Source organism: Salminus brasiliensis, chromosome 23, assembly GCF_030463535.1.
Source record: "Salminus brasiliensis chromosome 23, fSalBra1.hap2, whole genome shotgun sequence".
In the NCBI taxonomy this organism is placed as follows: domain Eukaryota; kingdom Metazoa; phylum Chordata; class Actinopteri; order Characiformes; family Bryconidae; genus Salminus; species Salminus brasiliensis.
In genome coordinates this window covers 9,191,230-9,206,254 of record NC_132900.1, presented here as the reverse complement: position 1 = coordinate 9,206,254, position 15,025 = coordinate 9,191,230, and the positions used below count along the sequence as shown (strand labels likewise).

At 42.3% G+C, this 15,025-nt stretch overlaps 1 protein-coding gene across 1 annotated transcript; it reads left to right on the top strand.

The window, feature by feature from the left end:
* The first annotated feature begins 847 nt into the window (after positions 1-847).
* LOC140545714 (twisted gastrulation protein homolog 1-A-like) lies at positions 848-12,301 on the top strand. The gene is made up of 4 exons (XM_072668662.1): positions 848-966; positions 5,161-5,260; positions 9,027-9,284; positions 10,247-12,301. The coding sequence occupies exons 1-4, from the start codon at positions 892-894 to the stop codon at positions 10,426-10,428; spliced, it is 615 nt and encodes a 204-aa protein (XP_072524763.1). The 5' UTR covers positions 848-891; the 3' UTR covers positions 10,429-12,301.
* The last annotated feature ends 2,724 nt before the right edge of the window (positions 12,302-15,025 follow it).

Genomic DNA, 15,025 nt, shown 5'->3' with positions numbered 1-15,025 from the left:
TGATGTGCTAAAAACACGTCCAAAGCACTAGCTAGACACATGTAGACCTATTCAATCTGCAGGCATAACGCGATTTTCATATAGCTACATACTGCAAAGTCTACAAGCACCTAGGGTTTAAAAAATGACAGGTAACCATACGCCTACCTGGTAGGCAGTGCTAGCTAAGCTAGCCAACACAAACACAAGCAGGGCTCTTTATATTCATATCTAGCTTAGCTTGCTAACTAACTAACTGCTTTAATTCACAAACCACACACTCAAACAAACCAAGCCACACTCCATGTAACTCTCTGCTCCAGAGAGTCCTATTCTAATGGCAGCACTTCTCTACATATATATATATATATTATATCAAAATTTATAAATATTTTATATCAAAATATGTGCATATATTTTTACAGGGAAAATAGAATTAAACTATTTATTTCTTTCAAAATTATATTAATAAGTTATATTAATGTTATATTACTGCTGTCTGCTGCTCATACTGTATTCTCTCTCTCTCTCTCTAACTCTCTCTCTCTCTCTCTCTAACTCTCTCTCTCTCTCTCTCTCTCTCTCTCTAACTCTCTCTCTAACTCTCTCTCTCTCTCTCTCTCTCTAACTCTCTCTCTAACTCTCTCTCTCTCTAACTCTCTCTCTCTCTAACTCTCTCTCTAACTCTCTCTCTCTCTAACTCTCTCTCTCTCTCTCTCTAACTCTCTCTCTAACTCTCTCTCTCTCTCTCTCTCTCTCTCTCTCTCTCTCTCTCTAACTCTCTCTCTCTCTCTCTCTCCCTCTCTCTCTCTCTCTCTGCTTCGCGCTCTCTCTGGCCCTGGCTCTTTATGTCCCTGCCTGAGCGCCGTTCAGCCGCCGTGTCTCGCTTTGAGTCCCGCACTGAATCAGAAGATGGCGGAAGCTCCCCTACGGACCTGCCGGTTTTTCTGTCACCGATGTTCAGAAGAGATCAGCCCTCGCCTCCCGGTATGTTGTGGGTCTGAGCGGGGGTGAATTAAAGCTGCGGAGCCGCGGGGTCTCTCACAAACACGGTACTTTCGTGGCGAGTGTCGGGAGTTCGGGCTCAAGCAGCTGCTGGGCAGCTAGTGTAGCTGCTAGCTGGCTAGTTAGCATCGTCGTTAGTGGCAACGTTCACATCCACTAGCGCTTAGCTAATTAGCACGCTAGCTAGCTAGCTGTCTAGCCCTATATGGCTGTCTGGGCTGGCTAACTGGCGAGCAGTTTTGGCAGCTGCAGAAGCGTTTACGGGCAAATTAGCACTAGATAGATAGCTACTCGGCTCTTCTGGCGCTGTATTGTGTTCGCTAGCTCTTAGGCTAACGGGCTGAATGTGCCAGTTTCAGCGGCTAGCTGTCAAGGCATAGCCAGGTCCTGGCATGTGGAGTGAAACTGTGGTGTGGTTTGGTTTGTTTGAGTGTGTGGTTTGAAAGAGAGCAACTCCACTGGGACGGCTGTTTTCTCTCTCTGCTGTGTGTGTATCTGTGTGTGTGTGTGTGTGTTTCCAGCTGGAAATGCTCAGCCCTTGTGTGTGGGTGGGGCGGCGGCGGTCATTTAAAGAGTCACAGATGAATGGTTTGTGGAGCAAGGCAGCACGAGTCCTCTCAAGGGAAACCACTTTCTCAGGACTGCTGCTCTGCTAGGGCACACTTTCTTTATGCTCCTAGTGCACACTCTCTGTGGGCTCCGAGTGCACACTCTCTGTGGGCTCCGAGTGCACACTCTCTGTGGGCTCCGAGTGCACACTCTCTGTGGGCTCCGAGTGCACACTCTCTGTGGGCTCCTAGTGCACACTCTCTGTGGGCTCCTAGTGCACACTCTCTTTATGCTCATAGTGCACACTCTCTTTATGCTCATAGTGCACACTCTTTTTATGCTCCTAGTACACACTTTTCTTGGGCTGCTAGTGCACTTTTTTATCTTTGCTCCTAGTGTACACTTTCTTTATGCTGCTAGTGCACTTTTTCTTTGATCTTTGCTCCTAGTGTACACTTTCTTTATGCTGCTAGTGCACTTTTTCTTTGATCTTTGCTCCTAGTGTACACTTTAATTATGCTGCTAGTGTACACTTTAATTATGCTGCTAGTGTACACTTTCTTTATGCTGCTAGTGTACACTTTCTTTATGCTCCTAGTGCACACTTTCTTTATGCTGCTAGTGCACTTTTTCTTTGATCTTTGCTCCTAGTGCACACTTTCATTATGCTGCTAGTGCACACTTTCTTTATGCTGCTAGTGCACACTTTCTTTATTCTGCTAGTGTACACTTTCTTTGGGCTGCTAGTGCACATTTTCTTGTGGGCTACTAATGCACACTCCGAGCAGTTATGGTGAAGGTGTCACTGTTTCACTGGGGTGACTGCTGTTTTTGCTCTGACAGAATCTCTAAATGTTGACTTGCTTTGTTGAACTAATAACTTACTTAAGTTTTCATAGTTCTGACATTCTGCCTCTCTTTTTACGTTATATTTATGCCCTTAAAACTGACATAAACCCAACCCTCTAGTGAAAGCCTTGCTTTTCCTTGCTACAGTGCAAAAGCAACGCTAGGCGGTGAGCCATTGTGGTGACCAGAGCTTTTTACAAATCAATGTAAAATCAGTGTGCTTCATTCTGAGGTAAAGTAACAGGGTGGGCTTTTAGGTCAAAGATCAACCTAAAAGAAGTAAATTCATTCTGTGGCACCTCTAACTCCTGTAACCCACAGTATAGTCATTATTTTGAGGTAAGAAGTCAAACCTTTGCCACATTCACTGTCAATGACGAGCTTCTGTTGTTAACAGAAAATCCTGTTGAACTTGATGAGTTTGGACTGGAGTTTAGTATTGCAACTGGATTGCCGTGAATTAGGACAAAACCAAACTGGAAACAACAACAGATTTGTCCCCCGTGTTAATGTAATGTTAGACTTTTGATGTGACTATCATAAAATTGATTGGAATAATGTTTCGAATTTAGGCTTTGTTACAAACTGGGGTGTTTCTGAGCTGATGGGAAAGTCTTGTCCAACCTCACAACAGCAGCCATGGGTTAAGAACGAGTGTCTGACACCGGTTTCATAGAGCAGTGTTCTCATACTAATCCACATGTGAGAATACAAGCTGCTATCAGATGATTATCAGCTCGTGTGTGTGTGTGTGTGTGTGTGTGTGTGTGTGTGTGTGTGTGTGTGTGGGGGGCATCCATGCACTCATATTTGGGCGTGTGAGTGAGGATGTGTGTGCCTGTAATGACAGTGTGAGTCAGATCTCTTGTCGGCATGTTGTGTTTATGGTTAGCATGTGTTATCCCGAAGAGGGGTAGAGAGCAAGGCAGAGAGACGCAACGAGAGAGAGAGAGAGAGAGAGAGAGAGAGCAAGAACACACACATAGTGAAATACAGCTGCAGTGTTCTGTGCTCCAGGTGTTTGCTTTCCTTTTCCCTCTCCATACACTCCCCAACCAAAAGCTGTGACCTACCGCTTTATGGAATGCTCTCTGTCCCCCCCCTTCGTTACCTTGTTCCCATCTCACTCGCTCACTCTCTCGCGCCCTCTCATGCTTTCCCACCCCCCACACATGTCATCAGTATCAAATCTCCGTTCCTAACTCTCTCTTTAATCTTCCCACATGCCGGCAGAAGAAAGCCTCTTCACAACACCACAACACATATTGCCAAAAGTCAAAAGGACAGCTACTTTATATGTCCAAATGTTTGTGGACACCCCTTGTAATGAACGCATTCACCCATTGATGACGCGGATGTGCAAATGCTGTGTGCTGGTGCACACTTTCTTTCAGTTTAACACGAATCCAATTGGCATCATGCCTAATACCAGGTGTGGGCTAGAGGGGTATAAAGCCCTCATGCCAACAAATGAGAAATAAACCGTGATTGTCCCAATACTTTTGTCATATAGTATAGTTTTTCAGATGGCTTTTAGCATGTGTTCTTTGTATGTTCTCAAAAACGTAACATTACCTGCTCCAGAGAGTCCTACTCTGTTGGTAGTACCTTTCTACAGTTTCTACACAAACTGTGTGTGTGAGTGTGTGTGCATTTGCACCTATGTGTCAGCAGTGGATGCATCTTAAAGTAGCTGAATGCATTCATTAGAAGTGTCCACAAATATTTAGATGTGCATCATGGGGACACGCTTGGTGTCCCCAGACTTTTTCGTAGATCATACAAGACTCGAGGCCCAGCGTTCCTCGGCCAGTGCCTGAATGAATGGTCGCAAAGTCACCTTACAAATCTAGCGGCCTCCTGCACTGGAGGGGACCCAGGAGCAGTCTCTAAAAGCATGCCTGTAGTTTTTGGCCAAGTTGAAAAGTAAACTTTCTGGCTTTAATAGTCTTAAAGGTGGCATCTCTCCTCTCTCTCTTTGTTCAGTCACAGACTGCTTCTCCTTCAGCCTAAATAACAGTGAGTGTGAAATGCAGCTGAGTATTATAAGAATTTCCCTCAATTTGTGCATAGTGTTCCCTAATGTGTTCACTATTAGTGCTGAATGAGGGTTTGTCAGCTGTACTGTGTCTCACATTATTAATCAAGGCTAATTGTTTACTGTCGGCCACTGAATGGGTTATTCACAGTAACTACCAGAGGTGGGTAGAGTAGCTTAAGCTCTTAAACACTTTATTTCACTCCCTTTACTATCATAGTTTACATCACTTTTATAGGCCCTATGATAGAACCCTGTGGCACTCTATTTTCTGTCTGCCACTCCCTCACTCTATTCTCTCTGTAATTATCTGTATGTGTCTGAGTCTCTGTTCACTTTCCCCACTGGGTGATGTGACGTTTTTTCAGCTGTGTGACAGGCTTTTTTTCCCCTCAGATTTGACCTTTGTATAAACAGGGTAGAGTTACACCGATATTTCCACATCTGGGTTTTTTTTCCCCTGGAGCAGACTCTCCCCGGACTCCCCCGGCCTCCCACTGGACACTTTTATTCCTCTATAGCAGCTTTTGGAGCTGCTGATGTTTGTCTTTCCTATAAGTATGTAATTCGAAGTGACCCAACCAGCATTTTGTAGCGATGGACGGCCGTTTGTGTGGAAGGCTGTGTTTATGAGCTGAACTGAATGCGTCTGTCGTTGCTAGCCTTTAAAAATGCTCTCAGCCTTTCCATTTTGTGTACGTTGCTGCATAAAGTACATCCTTGTGCGTTTGTGTGTGTAGGGCCTGTGCCAGTGCCGACCATCAGAGGGAAACTGTTCCTGCTGTAAAGAGTGTATGCTGTGTTTGGGCACGCTGTGGGAGGAGTGCTGCGACTGTGTGGGTGAGTCGATAATGATCAGAATGAACATTATGAGCATTAATAACAGAGAACGCCTGGTGCACACATGATCCATTCCCAGCTCCACATGTGGGATAACTGTTTATGCTTTCCATATGTTTTCCATTCACACCAGTGAAGCTTTTTTGTTTGTTTGTTTGTTTTTGCATATTTTTATTTGCATATTTCTGCATATTTTCTTTATAGAACAGTTCCTATTTATTTTCAAAATATAACGTGTTGAAAAAATGTAATTAATGTGTTATTACTTTTGCATAGACCTTACTTTTAAGTATGTTAAGCTACTACAGTAATTATTTACAAGTGCAAATATGTTGCTCAATATGTTATTTTTAATATTATTTTAATATGTAAATAATTGAAGGTGTTTGTTTATTCGTTTGTTATATTTCTTAATGAATGAATTTAATTATATTCAATTTAAGGCAAGTGTTTATTCTTTATTATATTGCTAAATGTGTTTATTCAAGTTAATAATATATTTAGTTAATATTTATATATTAAATAAACCATCACTCACAAACTATTATACAAACATTCAGTCAGTGGCAGTTCTGCAGATGTAAACGCCTCGTCGAGGTCAAATGAGAATGGACAGGCTACAGTGACTCAGATAACCACTCTGTACAAGTGTGTACCTGCAGTGGTGTCTGTCAAGGAGTGGATATATTGGGTGGCAAGTGAACAGTCCGTTTTTGAAGGTGACGTGTTAAAAGGAGAAAATACGAGCAAGTATAAGAGTCTCAGACTTTTTAACGACTGGATCTGAACATCTCCAAAACATCAGGCAGGTCTCGTGGAGTTTTTCTGGTATTTTTTAGTCAGTACCTATTAAAAGTGGTCAATGAAAAGGCAACCGGTAACTCAGCGGCAAAAGCTGACTGATGCTCATGGAGGCCCAACCTCGCAACTTATCTGTTATGGTGGCACAAGGCAGGGCCTACTCAATATTAGGCATTTGGTGCTAATGTTATGGCTTGTTGGCGTATATTGTCATGTGTAATCCTTGATTGCACATATCGACTGCTTGAATTCTAAAAACCAGGAGACATCAGCCGATAATAACTGTGAGTAAGTGAAGTACAGATCTGCAGGGTTCAGGTCAGGTGACTGAATTGGCCAGTCAAAAACATTCCACTTTTTGGACCTGAAAAACTGCAGAGCTGCTTCAGTGGGTTGATAGGGGTCATCATCCTACCAAAATGTGAAGTGCTGTCCAGTGAGTTGTGAGGTATTTGGTTGGATCTGAGTAGCTCTGCTTCTGTTTACGCTGAATTCATCCTGCTGTTGCTCTCCACCACGGCTTTTAAAAATAAAGGTGCTTCAAACGGTTCTTTACACTTACAATTACAGTTAACTCTGGCTATGGGGAAAGCTGTTACATTTTCTCTAATATACACTATATGGACAAAAGTATAAGGACTCCCGTTGAGACGTCAATTATTTTTCCTCCGAAAGCAAGGGCATTAAAAACAGTTTATCCTGCTTTTTGGAGTCTCCACTGTTCAGATAAGGCTGTCTACTAGATTTTGGAGCATTGCTGAGAGCGTAAATGAGGTCAGGGTGTTGGATTCTCATCACCTCACTTCATCCCCAACCCATCCCAAAAGTATTGGATGGATGACTATCATTCCAGATAACACACTGTTCCACTGTTCCCCAGCTAAGTGCTTGGGAGCTTTATCCCCCTCTGGCCCATGCCTGGCATTAGGCATCGTGCCAATAGGTTCATGTTCTTCATCTGCTCCAGACTCTTCTACTGACAATACTTCTCTACAAGAACTAGACATGCTGTGTGTATGCATTTGCGTATTGATTAGAAGGGGTGTCCACAAACATTTAGAAATGCACTGTACATTCATCTGTATTGTTCGCAAACCCTGTGCAGACCCCCAAAATAAAGCTGACGCTGGCACTTTAGCCTCATTGCTTCATCTCAGACTCTGGATCAATCAGAGCCTACACAGCAAAAACACATGTCTTTTTGCTATTCTACATGGGGAGCGTGCGGGCCTAGGGAGCGTTAGTAATGGGAATTATTTGGACTGGCCTTCTGTGCCAGCTCATACCCTACTGACAGGGTAGGGGTGTGAGCTGAGAGGAACCAGATGCGTCCATCCTGCTGTAAAGCAACAGTTAGACAAAGATGGTCTGTTCTTTTAACCTCAGGCCTGAGAAGAACTGTGTATTCACAAAGGTAAGAGTGTGTAAAGCCTTGTGGAAACATTTCAAATGAAACCTGAAATAAACCTGCAGTATATGCAAGTATATATCAGTTTTTGCCTCCTTCCTCCTTTTCTCTATTATGTTGTTAGGTTCTAGATCATATAGAGGATTCTGTAAAGCGTATTCTATATTAAGTGTTGAACCTATCATCAGGAGATTGCTGGTTCAATCACTGGTGATGCCACAGCCATCCATAGCCAGGGGTCTGAGTAAGCACAGTTGGCCTCGTTCTCATTGGGTGGGTAGGATGGCTCTTCCTCCACCCCACCCCCCATCACTTGGGATCAATGCTAGTCAGTGTGGGCGCCTGTTAGCTGATGTAGCAGCGCTGGCAGTTAGTGTTCTCCTTCAAGCGTGTTTAGCTTTATGTGACACATGTCAGATGAAGAAGCATGTGCTAGCCATGACCCTTCTAGCCTCCTAACTCCATCCAGTACTATTGGGATGAGTTGGGCAATTGGGGATGAGGTGGGGTAGTGAGCATCTAACATCCTGACTTCACTAATGCTCACAGCAATGCTCCAAAATCTAGCAGAAAGCCTTCCATGGATATTAGAGACAGACAACTCAACAAAAGCAGGTTAAACTTGGTTAATACCCTTGATTTGTGAGGAAACAAAGAATAATCAGATGTCCCCGTACTTTTGTCCATGTAGTGTAGAAAAGGACTCAACACTGGATCCAACAGAAGGTCTTTCAAAGGGGTTAAGAGTGAAGGCTATGACTAGAGCAGAAAAGAGGACGTTGGTTTGTCAGACAAATTTGATCGGGCCTCTTGATCGGGAACAGCTGTTTGGACTGTGGCTGGAGTTGCTCAGACGTTCCTCAGTGACTCGATAAAGCTTAATCAGAATCTGCTAAACAGCACCATCAACTCAACACCTGCTCAACATTGCAAATTATGGATGATATTAAGCTGCTTCAAATGGTTCTTCGCGTGATGCCACAAAGAACCACTTTTGGTTCCACAAAGAACCACGTTTGTAATAGAGATGTGTGAATGTGAAGAAACTTCAGCATCAAGTGACGGTTCCTTTAGCTGAGTCAAATAACCCACCTGCTCACTTGGACCCCCCCATCACTTGCAATGCTCCTCCAATACGAGAAGTAATTACTAGGTATCCAATGAAAAGTGCTGGATCCCCGCTAAAGTGGTTCTTCTATGGCATCGCTCAAAGAACCCTTTGAAGCACCTTTATGTTAAGGAGTGTAGTGTAGGGGTGGTCTTTTGAGCAAGCTACAACACGGGGGTCCTCCGATTTTCTCCCGTCTCCCAAAAAATACATAGTAGATGAACTGGCTAAGATAAATACCAGTTTAAATACATCTTTATCAAACTAAACCTACTCAGGCTTTAAGATGTTAAATTATTACAAACTGACAGGGAAAGATTTCTTGGAAAGGGTAGATGTTCCCAAACCTTTGCCCAGGAGTGTACATTCTGAGGGAGTTTTCGTAATAGGATAAATATAGATGTTGGTGTTAATAATTCATGTACTTCTTCATCTCTTGGCTGATGCAGGCATGTGCAATCCCAGGAACTACAGCGACACCCCTCCCACTTCCAAAAGCACTGTGGAAGACCTCCATCGACCAATCCCCTCACTCTTCAGGGCCCTCACTGAGGGCGACACCCCCATCAACATGATGGTAGTGTCATTCCCTGTGGCTGACGAGCTTTCCCATCACGAGAACCTTGTGTCCTTTTTGGAAACGCTGGACGAACAGCAACAGAACGTCTCGTTGCCTGGCAGCAGTGTCCACGGCAACTACGACAAAGGTACAAGCATAAAAAAACATCAAACACATTTGCAAACATTTAAAGGATATTCAGGAAAAATGTATTTAGCTTTTTTTAATGTACAAGCGTATTGTTCATTTTCTAGTCTATATGGTTTATGAAAAACACAACGTTTTGAACTCGTCATGGTTGTGATGTCACAACTGAGAACATATTTACATATGATTGCATGGACATGGTAGGATTTAGCCTACATCGGTTTACTCCACCCTGTGCTGTTCTTGGCTGTCGGGAAGAAAATGCATCATTGCAGCCAGACACCCGAAAGATCCAGACACCCAGAAGTAGTTGCTGAGGTTTCTTTTTTCATACATTCCCAAGAGTATGATTCCAGATGATCTTTTTGAGCAAGCTACAATATGGATAGGGACAAAAGTATGTGGACAATTGCTCATTTATTGTTTCTTCTGAAATCAAGGGTTAAAAAAAAAAAGAAAGAGTTAATGATCACCCCACCTCATCCCCAACTTCGCCCAAAAGTATTGGGTGGAGCACCATCATTTAAGAGATTCCACAGTTCCACTGCTCCACAGCTCAATGCTGAGGGGCTTTACACCCCTCTAGCCCATGCTTGGCATTAGGCAGCATGGTGCCAATAGGTTCAGGTTTATCTGCTCCAGAGAGTCCTATTCTGTTAGCAGTACTTCTCTACATGAACTAGACAAACTGTTTTGCACACCTTGTATCAGCAATGGGTGCATTCAAGAAAGGGTGTCCACAAACATATAGTGTGTGTTCATGGTTGTGACATCAAAACCATGATGGATTAAAATGGGCATTTCTTGCAGCTTAGTTGCCATATATGGACCGGATGGAGGAAGCATTTTTGTAAAAGCTTTAAAACGAGCATGGAAAATTGGTTTTCCAGGACATCTGCCCTTTATGGTTGTTAATGGAATAGTAGCACTATTGGTCACCATCTTCTTCTTTCTTCTCTGTAGATAACCTGTGCACGGTGGTCTACTTTGATGACTGCTTATCCATACGGCAGTGCAAGCAGTACTGCGAGTCTATGGGGGCTTCAAAGTATCGCTGGTTCCACAACGCCTGCTGCGAGTGCATTGGGCCCGAGTGTGTGGACTATGGCAGTAAATCTGTCAAATGCATGAACTGTCTCTTCTGAAAGCACGGACACACAGTTCAGTCATTTCAATTTCATCATGTGGGTCAACCTTCTCTTCAGCTTGTGTTTCAGTATTGCAATGTTTTGACCCTCAAAATGCATGGGTGTGTCTCCAACCACTCGTATACCTTTGGTCGTTAGCAACCTAGCACTGACTGTATGTCTAACACGAGATGACCTACAGATCGCCCTGAAAAGGTAAAATAAGCATAATCAGTTAAGCAAGATCTCGCTACACTACTGTCTTTTTGACTAGTAAAAGTACTACTCGCACATAGGTTTTACATTGCCTGACTGATATTATGTTGTAGCAACTGTAGGCACGGTTGGATAAGGTTTGTAAAATGTGCAAATTTCTTGTTTAGTCTAACAAGAAAATGTTTAGACTCTAATATTTAATGTTGCTGCACAAAATCCAACATTTAGTAGTTTAGCTACAGAGCTGGTCTGTGATATTGCTATATGTGATATTGTTAAAACCTGGCAGGTTGGAGACAACAGTGGTGAATTTGCCCGTGTTTACATTAGCTTGATTTCATGGCCAAAAAAACTAAACTTGCTGTTTTATAGCATTTGAAACAATTTTTGAAGCAAATAAATGAAGATTTTGGTCTGCTTTGGCATGTAGAAGATAAAATTGGTGACTCCAAGTCCAGTGTTTATTAGCAGTGTTAGCCTTGCATATCCTATTGTAAACTAGAGTACATACAAAATAAAGCAAATTGTAAATTTATTAAAAGTATATAAACTTTTTTTTTTTACCCAAACCATCTCCAATCCATCTTACCTACAGCTAAAAATGACACTTTGCTTTCAGCAACAACCGTAATTCATCAATGTATGAACTAATTGGCCAAAGGCAACATCCGGCTGCAAACGGTCCAACTGATGAGCTACAGAAGTGCAGAAGTATTGTACTTTTCAAGTTCATGTACAACAAAAATGCAGGTTTGAGGAAGAATCTCATTCAGTTCAAAGCAATGCATCCGGTTTATTATCCTGCAAATTATCTGGTTAATCTTCCTCTTCTTTTTCTGCTGGATATTTGCCACATTACCCGTCTTGCAGGTTTCAAGATATGGACACCGGACATCATAATAACCACCTGAAATACAGCAGCGTTCATCTAGCAAGCACTACAGTGAACACCTAGCAACAATATAGATACCACCTGACAACACCATAGCACCCACATGTGATACTATAGCAAACACCTAGTAGCGACATAGCAACAGCCATTCTGGTTTTCCTTCAGGAAATACAGGAAAGCACTTTTGAGGCCTTTTTTTTAATGTTTAATGTTTTTAATGTAATGATTTCATGAGTGCAAAATGATACAACATGCTCATCATTACAGACTGTTACTGTTAAACTCTTTACTGACAATAACAAAGTGATAAAATCTATTTTAGTAACGTTTTATATTCAGAAAAAACAGATAGGTAGAGGGGGGTCCTCGACTTGAGGTATGCATTAAAGCATTATAGGTGTTTTGTTTATTGTTGATGTTTTTTTGTAATGTATTTTGTGTAAATTCCTGGCAAACAACACTACATTTTCATGTATGTTCTATGCAATATTTTGTCAGTATATCGGTGCTGTCATGCAAAAACTGTCTCCAGAAAAACACCAATATGGCAAGTTTACAGGAGGTGTAAAAAGATGCATTTTTATTGGTCCATTTATCAATTTAACAAAAACTGCCAGATTCATATGATAATAAATGATAATGAATGAAAGTAAAAATCGACGATGCACGATTTTTGCATGACAGTAGCAATGTATTTGGTTTTCTGGTTTGTTGGTTGGGTTGTTGGAAATTAAAGTTATACAGTAATATGTCCTGAAATGTCAATAAACCATGCGGTCACTATCCTCTTGTCATTGTTGTCTATTTTCTGAAACTGGCATGGCTAATTCTGCAGGTCTTTGCAGTTCACTTCAGTCATGTTTTGCATGATTAACAACAAAGCATGCTAATTCCACTCAGCACTGCAGAAAAGAAGTGGCACTTGAGTGCCTTTCTGAGTCACAGGTGTTTTATAGCACTCTCCACAGCCCTGAAAGGAAGGGAAAAGAGTGAGTTTACTCAGGCTGGTCCTTCAGTGCTCCTATTCTCTCTGTCAAAGCTTCTGAATGTAGCCAGGTACAAATGCACAGTGACAGCCAGCTGGTCTGCTCGCTAAGGCAACTCCCACGCACAGCTTGACTGACAGGATCTAAAGGAAAATACCAACATATTCCGTCACACTCTCGTTGTGGTTACATAATTCTGTTCCATTTGACATATGATACACATGTAGCATGGGTAATTTTTAAATAGATACTATTTTAAAATAGACTTATCCTGCTGGTAAGGTTGTAGAGATGCTGGATATTCACTTTTTATTTGTGTAGCAAATGTATTTGTAATAAATGCAGCAACTAAACTCACAACAAAGGTGTTGCTGTCAGCTCAGATCAACAGGTTGAATAATGTGAGTGAATATTTTGGATTTAAGACCAACAGCAAACTAGATTCCAGCTGTGTACAGAAACACAGACTCCTTCCTTAGACTTCCAGGCTATGGGAAGTAGTAATGGAACTTTTTGTCTTAGAAATATTTCTCTCATTGTTCCTCACAATATAAGCATTACAGCGCCATCTGCAGTCCAGTCGGGGAATGTGGCATTAATGTCTGAATCCTGGTCCAGGATTAGTTTTTTGCAAATTAGACCTGATAATGAAATTGATCAATCAAAAATCTCAGCTGCTGCTCTCACTCGTACTAAGATTACCACGGCCTAGTTTTAAATATATGTGTAGTGTAACGCTTGAAACTTTAAAAGGTGTAGAGTAACAGTGGTAACAGTGTACTACCAAATGTGCAATGGTAATTGGCATAGGATAAAACTGGCATAACAGGGCATAACAATGGAAATGGGAGTGGTGTAACAGTGGAAATGGGAGTTGTATTTCAATGGAAATGGGAGTGGTGTAACAGTGGAAATGGGAGTGGTGTAACAGTGGAAATGGGAGTGGTGTAACAGTGGAAATAGGAGTGGAGTAACAGTGGAAATGGGAGTGGTGTAGCAGTGGAAATGGGAGTGGTGTAACAGTAGAAATGGGAGTGGTGTAACAATAGAAATGGGAGTGGTGTAACAGTGGAAATGGGAGTGGTGTAGCAGTGGAAATGGGAGTGGTGTAACAGTGGAAATAGGAGTGGAGTAACAGTGGAAATGGGAGTGGTGTAGCAGTGGAAATGGGAGTGGTGTAACAATAGAAATGGGAGTGGTGTAACAATAGAAATGGGAGTGGTGTAACAGTGGAAATGGGAGTGGTGTAGCAGTGGAAACGGGAATGGTGTAACAGTGGAAATGGGAGTGGTGTAACAGTGGAAATGGGAGTGTTGTAACAGTGGAAATGGGAGTGGTGTAACAATAGAAATGGGAGTGGTGTAACAATAGAAATGGGAGTGGTGTAACAGTGGAAATGGGTGTGGGAGTGGTGTAACAATAGAAATGGGAGTGGGAGTGGTGTAACAATGGAAATGGGTGTGGTGTAACAGTGGAAATGGGTGTGGGAGTGGTGTAACAATGGAAATGGGTGTGGTGTAACAGTGAAAATGGGAGTGGTGTAACAGTGGAAATGGGAGTGGTGTAACAATAGAAATGGGATTGGTGTAACAGTGGAAATGGGTGTGGGAGTGGTGTAACAATGGAAATGGGTGTGGTGTAACAGTGAAAATGGGAGTGGTGTAACAGTGGAAATGGGAGTGGTGTAACAGTGGAAATAGGAGTGGTGTAACAGTGGAAATGGGAGTGGTGTAGCAGTGGAAATAGGAGTGGTGTAACAGTGGAAATGGGTATGGTGTAGCAGTGGAAACGGGGTGGTGTAACAGTGGAAATGGGTGTGGGAGTGGTGTAACAATGGAAATGGGTGTGGTGTAACAGTGGAAATGGGAGTGTTGTAACAGTGGAAATGGGTGTGGTGTAACAGTGGAAATGGGAGTGTTGTAACAGTGGAAATGGGAGTGTTGTAACAGTGGAAATGGGAGTGGTGTAGCAGTGGAAATGGGAGTGGTATAACAGTGGAAATAGGAGTGGTGTAACAGTGGAAATGGGAGTGGCGTAACAGTGGAAATGGGTGTGGTGTAGCAGTTGAAATGGGAGTGGTATAACAGTGGAAATGGGAGTGGCGTAACAATGCAAACTGAGGTAGTGTGACATTGGAAATGTGTAAAGATTAACAATGGAAATTGCAGATCAGCTATTATTATAATTGTGACGTGTACTTTAGGTTGATTTTTATCAAAAAATCTTATAATATCTGTTATTTTTGTTATTTTGAATTCATTATGCTGCAGCTTGGTAGTTAGAATATCCCACTAGCTCTAAATTTAAAACTGGGGGTCCACAATGGAAACCACGATTATTATGTAGTAGATTGCAGAGCATTGTACAAATGTCCTGTTTCTATTATGAGAGCTGTGCCTACAAACGAGGAATTTAGTGCTTCTGGAGCAGCTGGACTTTGCTATCTATATTTGGGTGTTAACGCAAATGCCTGACACGGTTCTCTGAGAGATAAGCGTCAGTGGCTGCTGGAGGATGGTGG

Coding starts and splice junctions, on each gene's coding strand:
- LOC140545714 (XM_072668662.1), top strand. CDS start 892: ATGGCGGAAGCTCCCCTACGGACCTGCCGGTTTTTCTGTCACCGATGT. Junction 967..5,160: donor AGATCAGCCCTCGCCTCCCG/GTATGTTGTGGG, acceptor TTGTGTGTGTAG/GGCCTGTGCCAGTGCCGACC. Junction 9,285..10,246: donor CCACGGCAACTACGACAAAG/GTACAAGCATAA, acceptor TCTTCTCTGTAG/ATAACCTGTGCACGGTGGTC.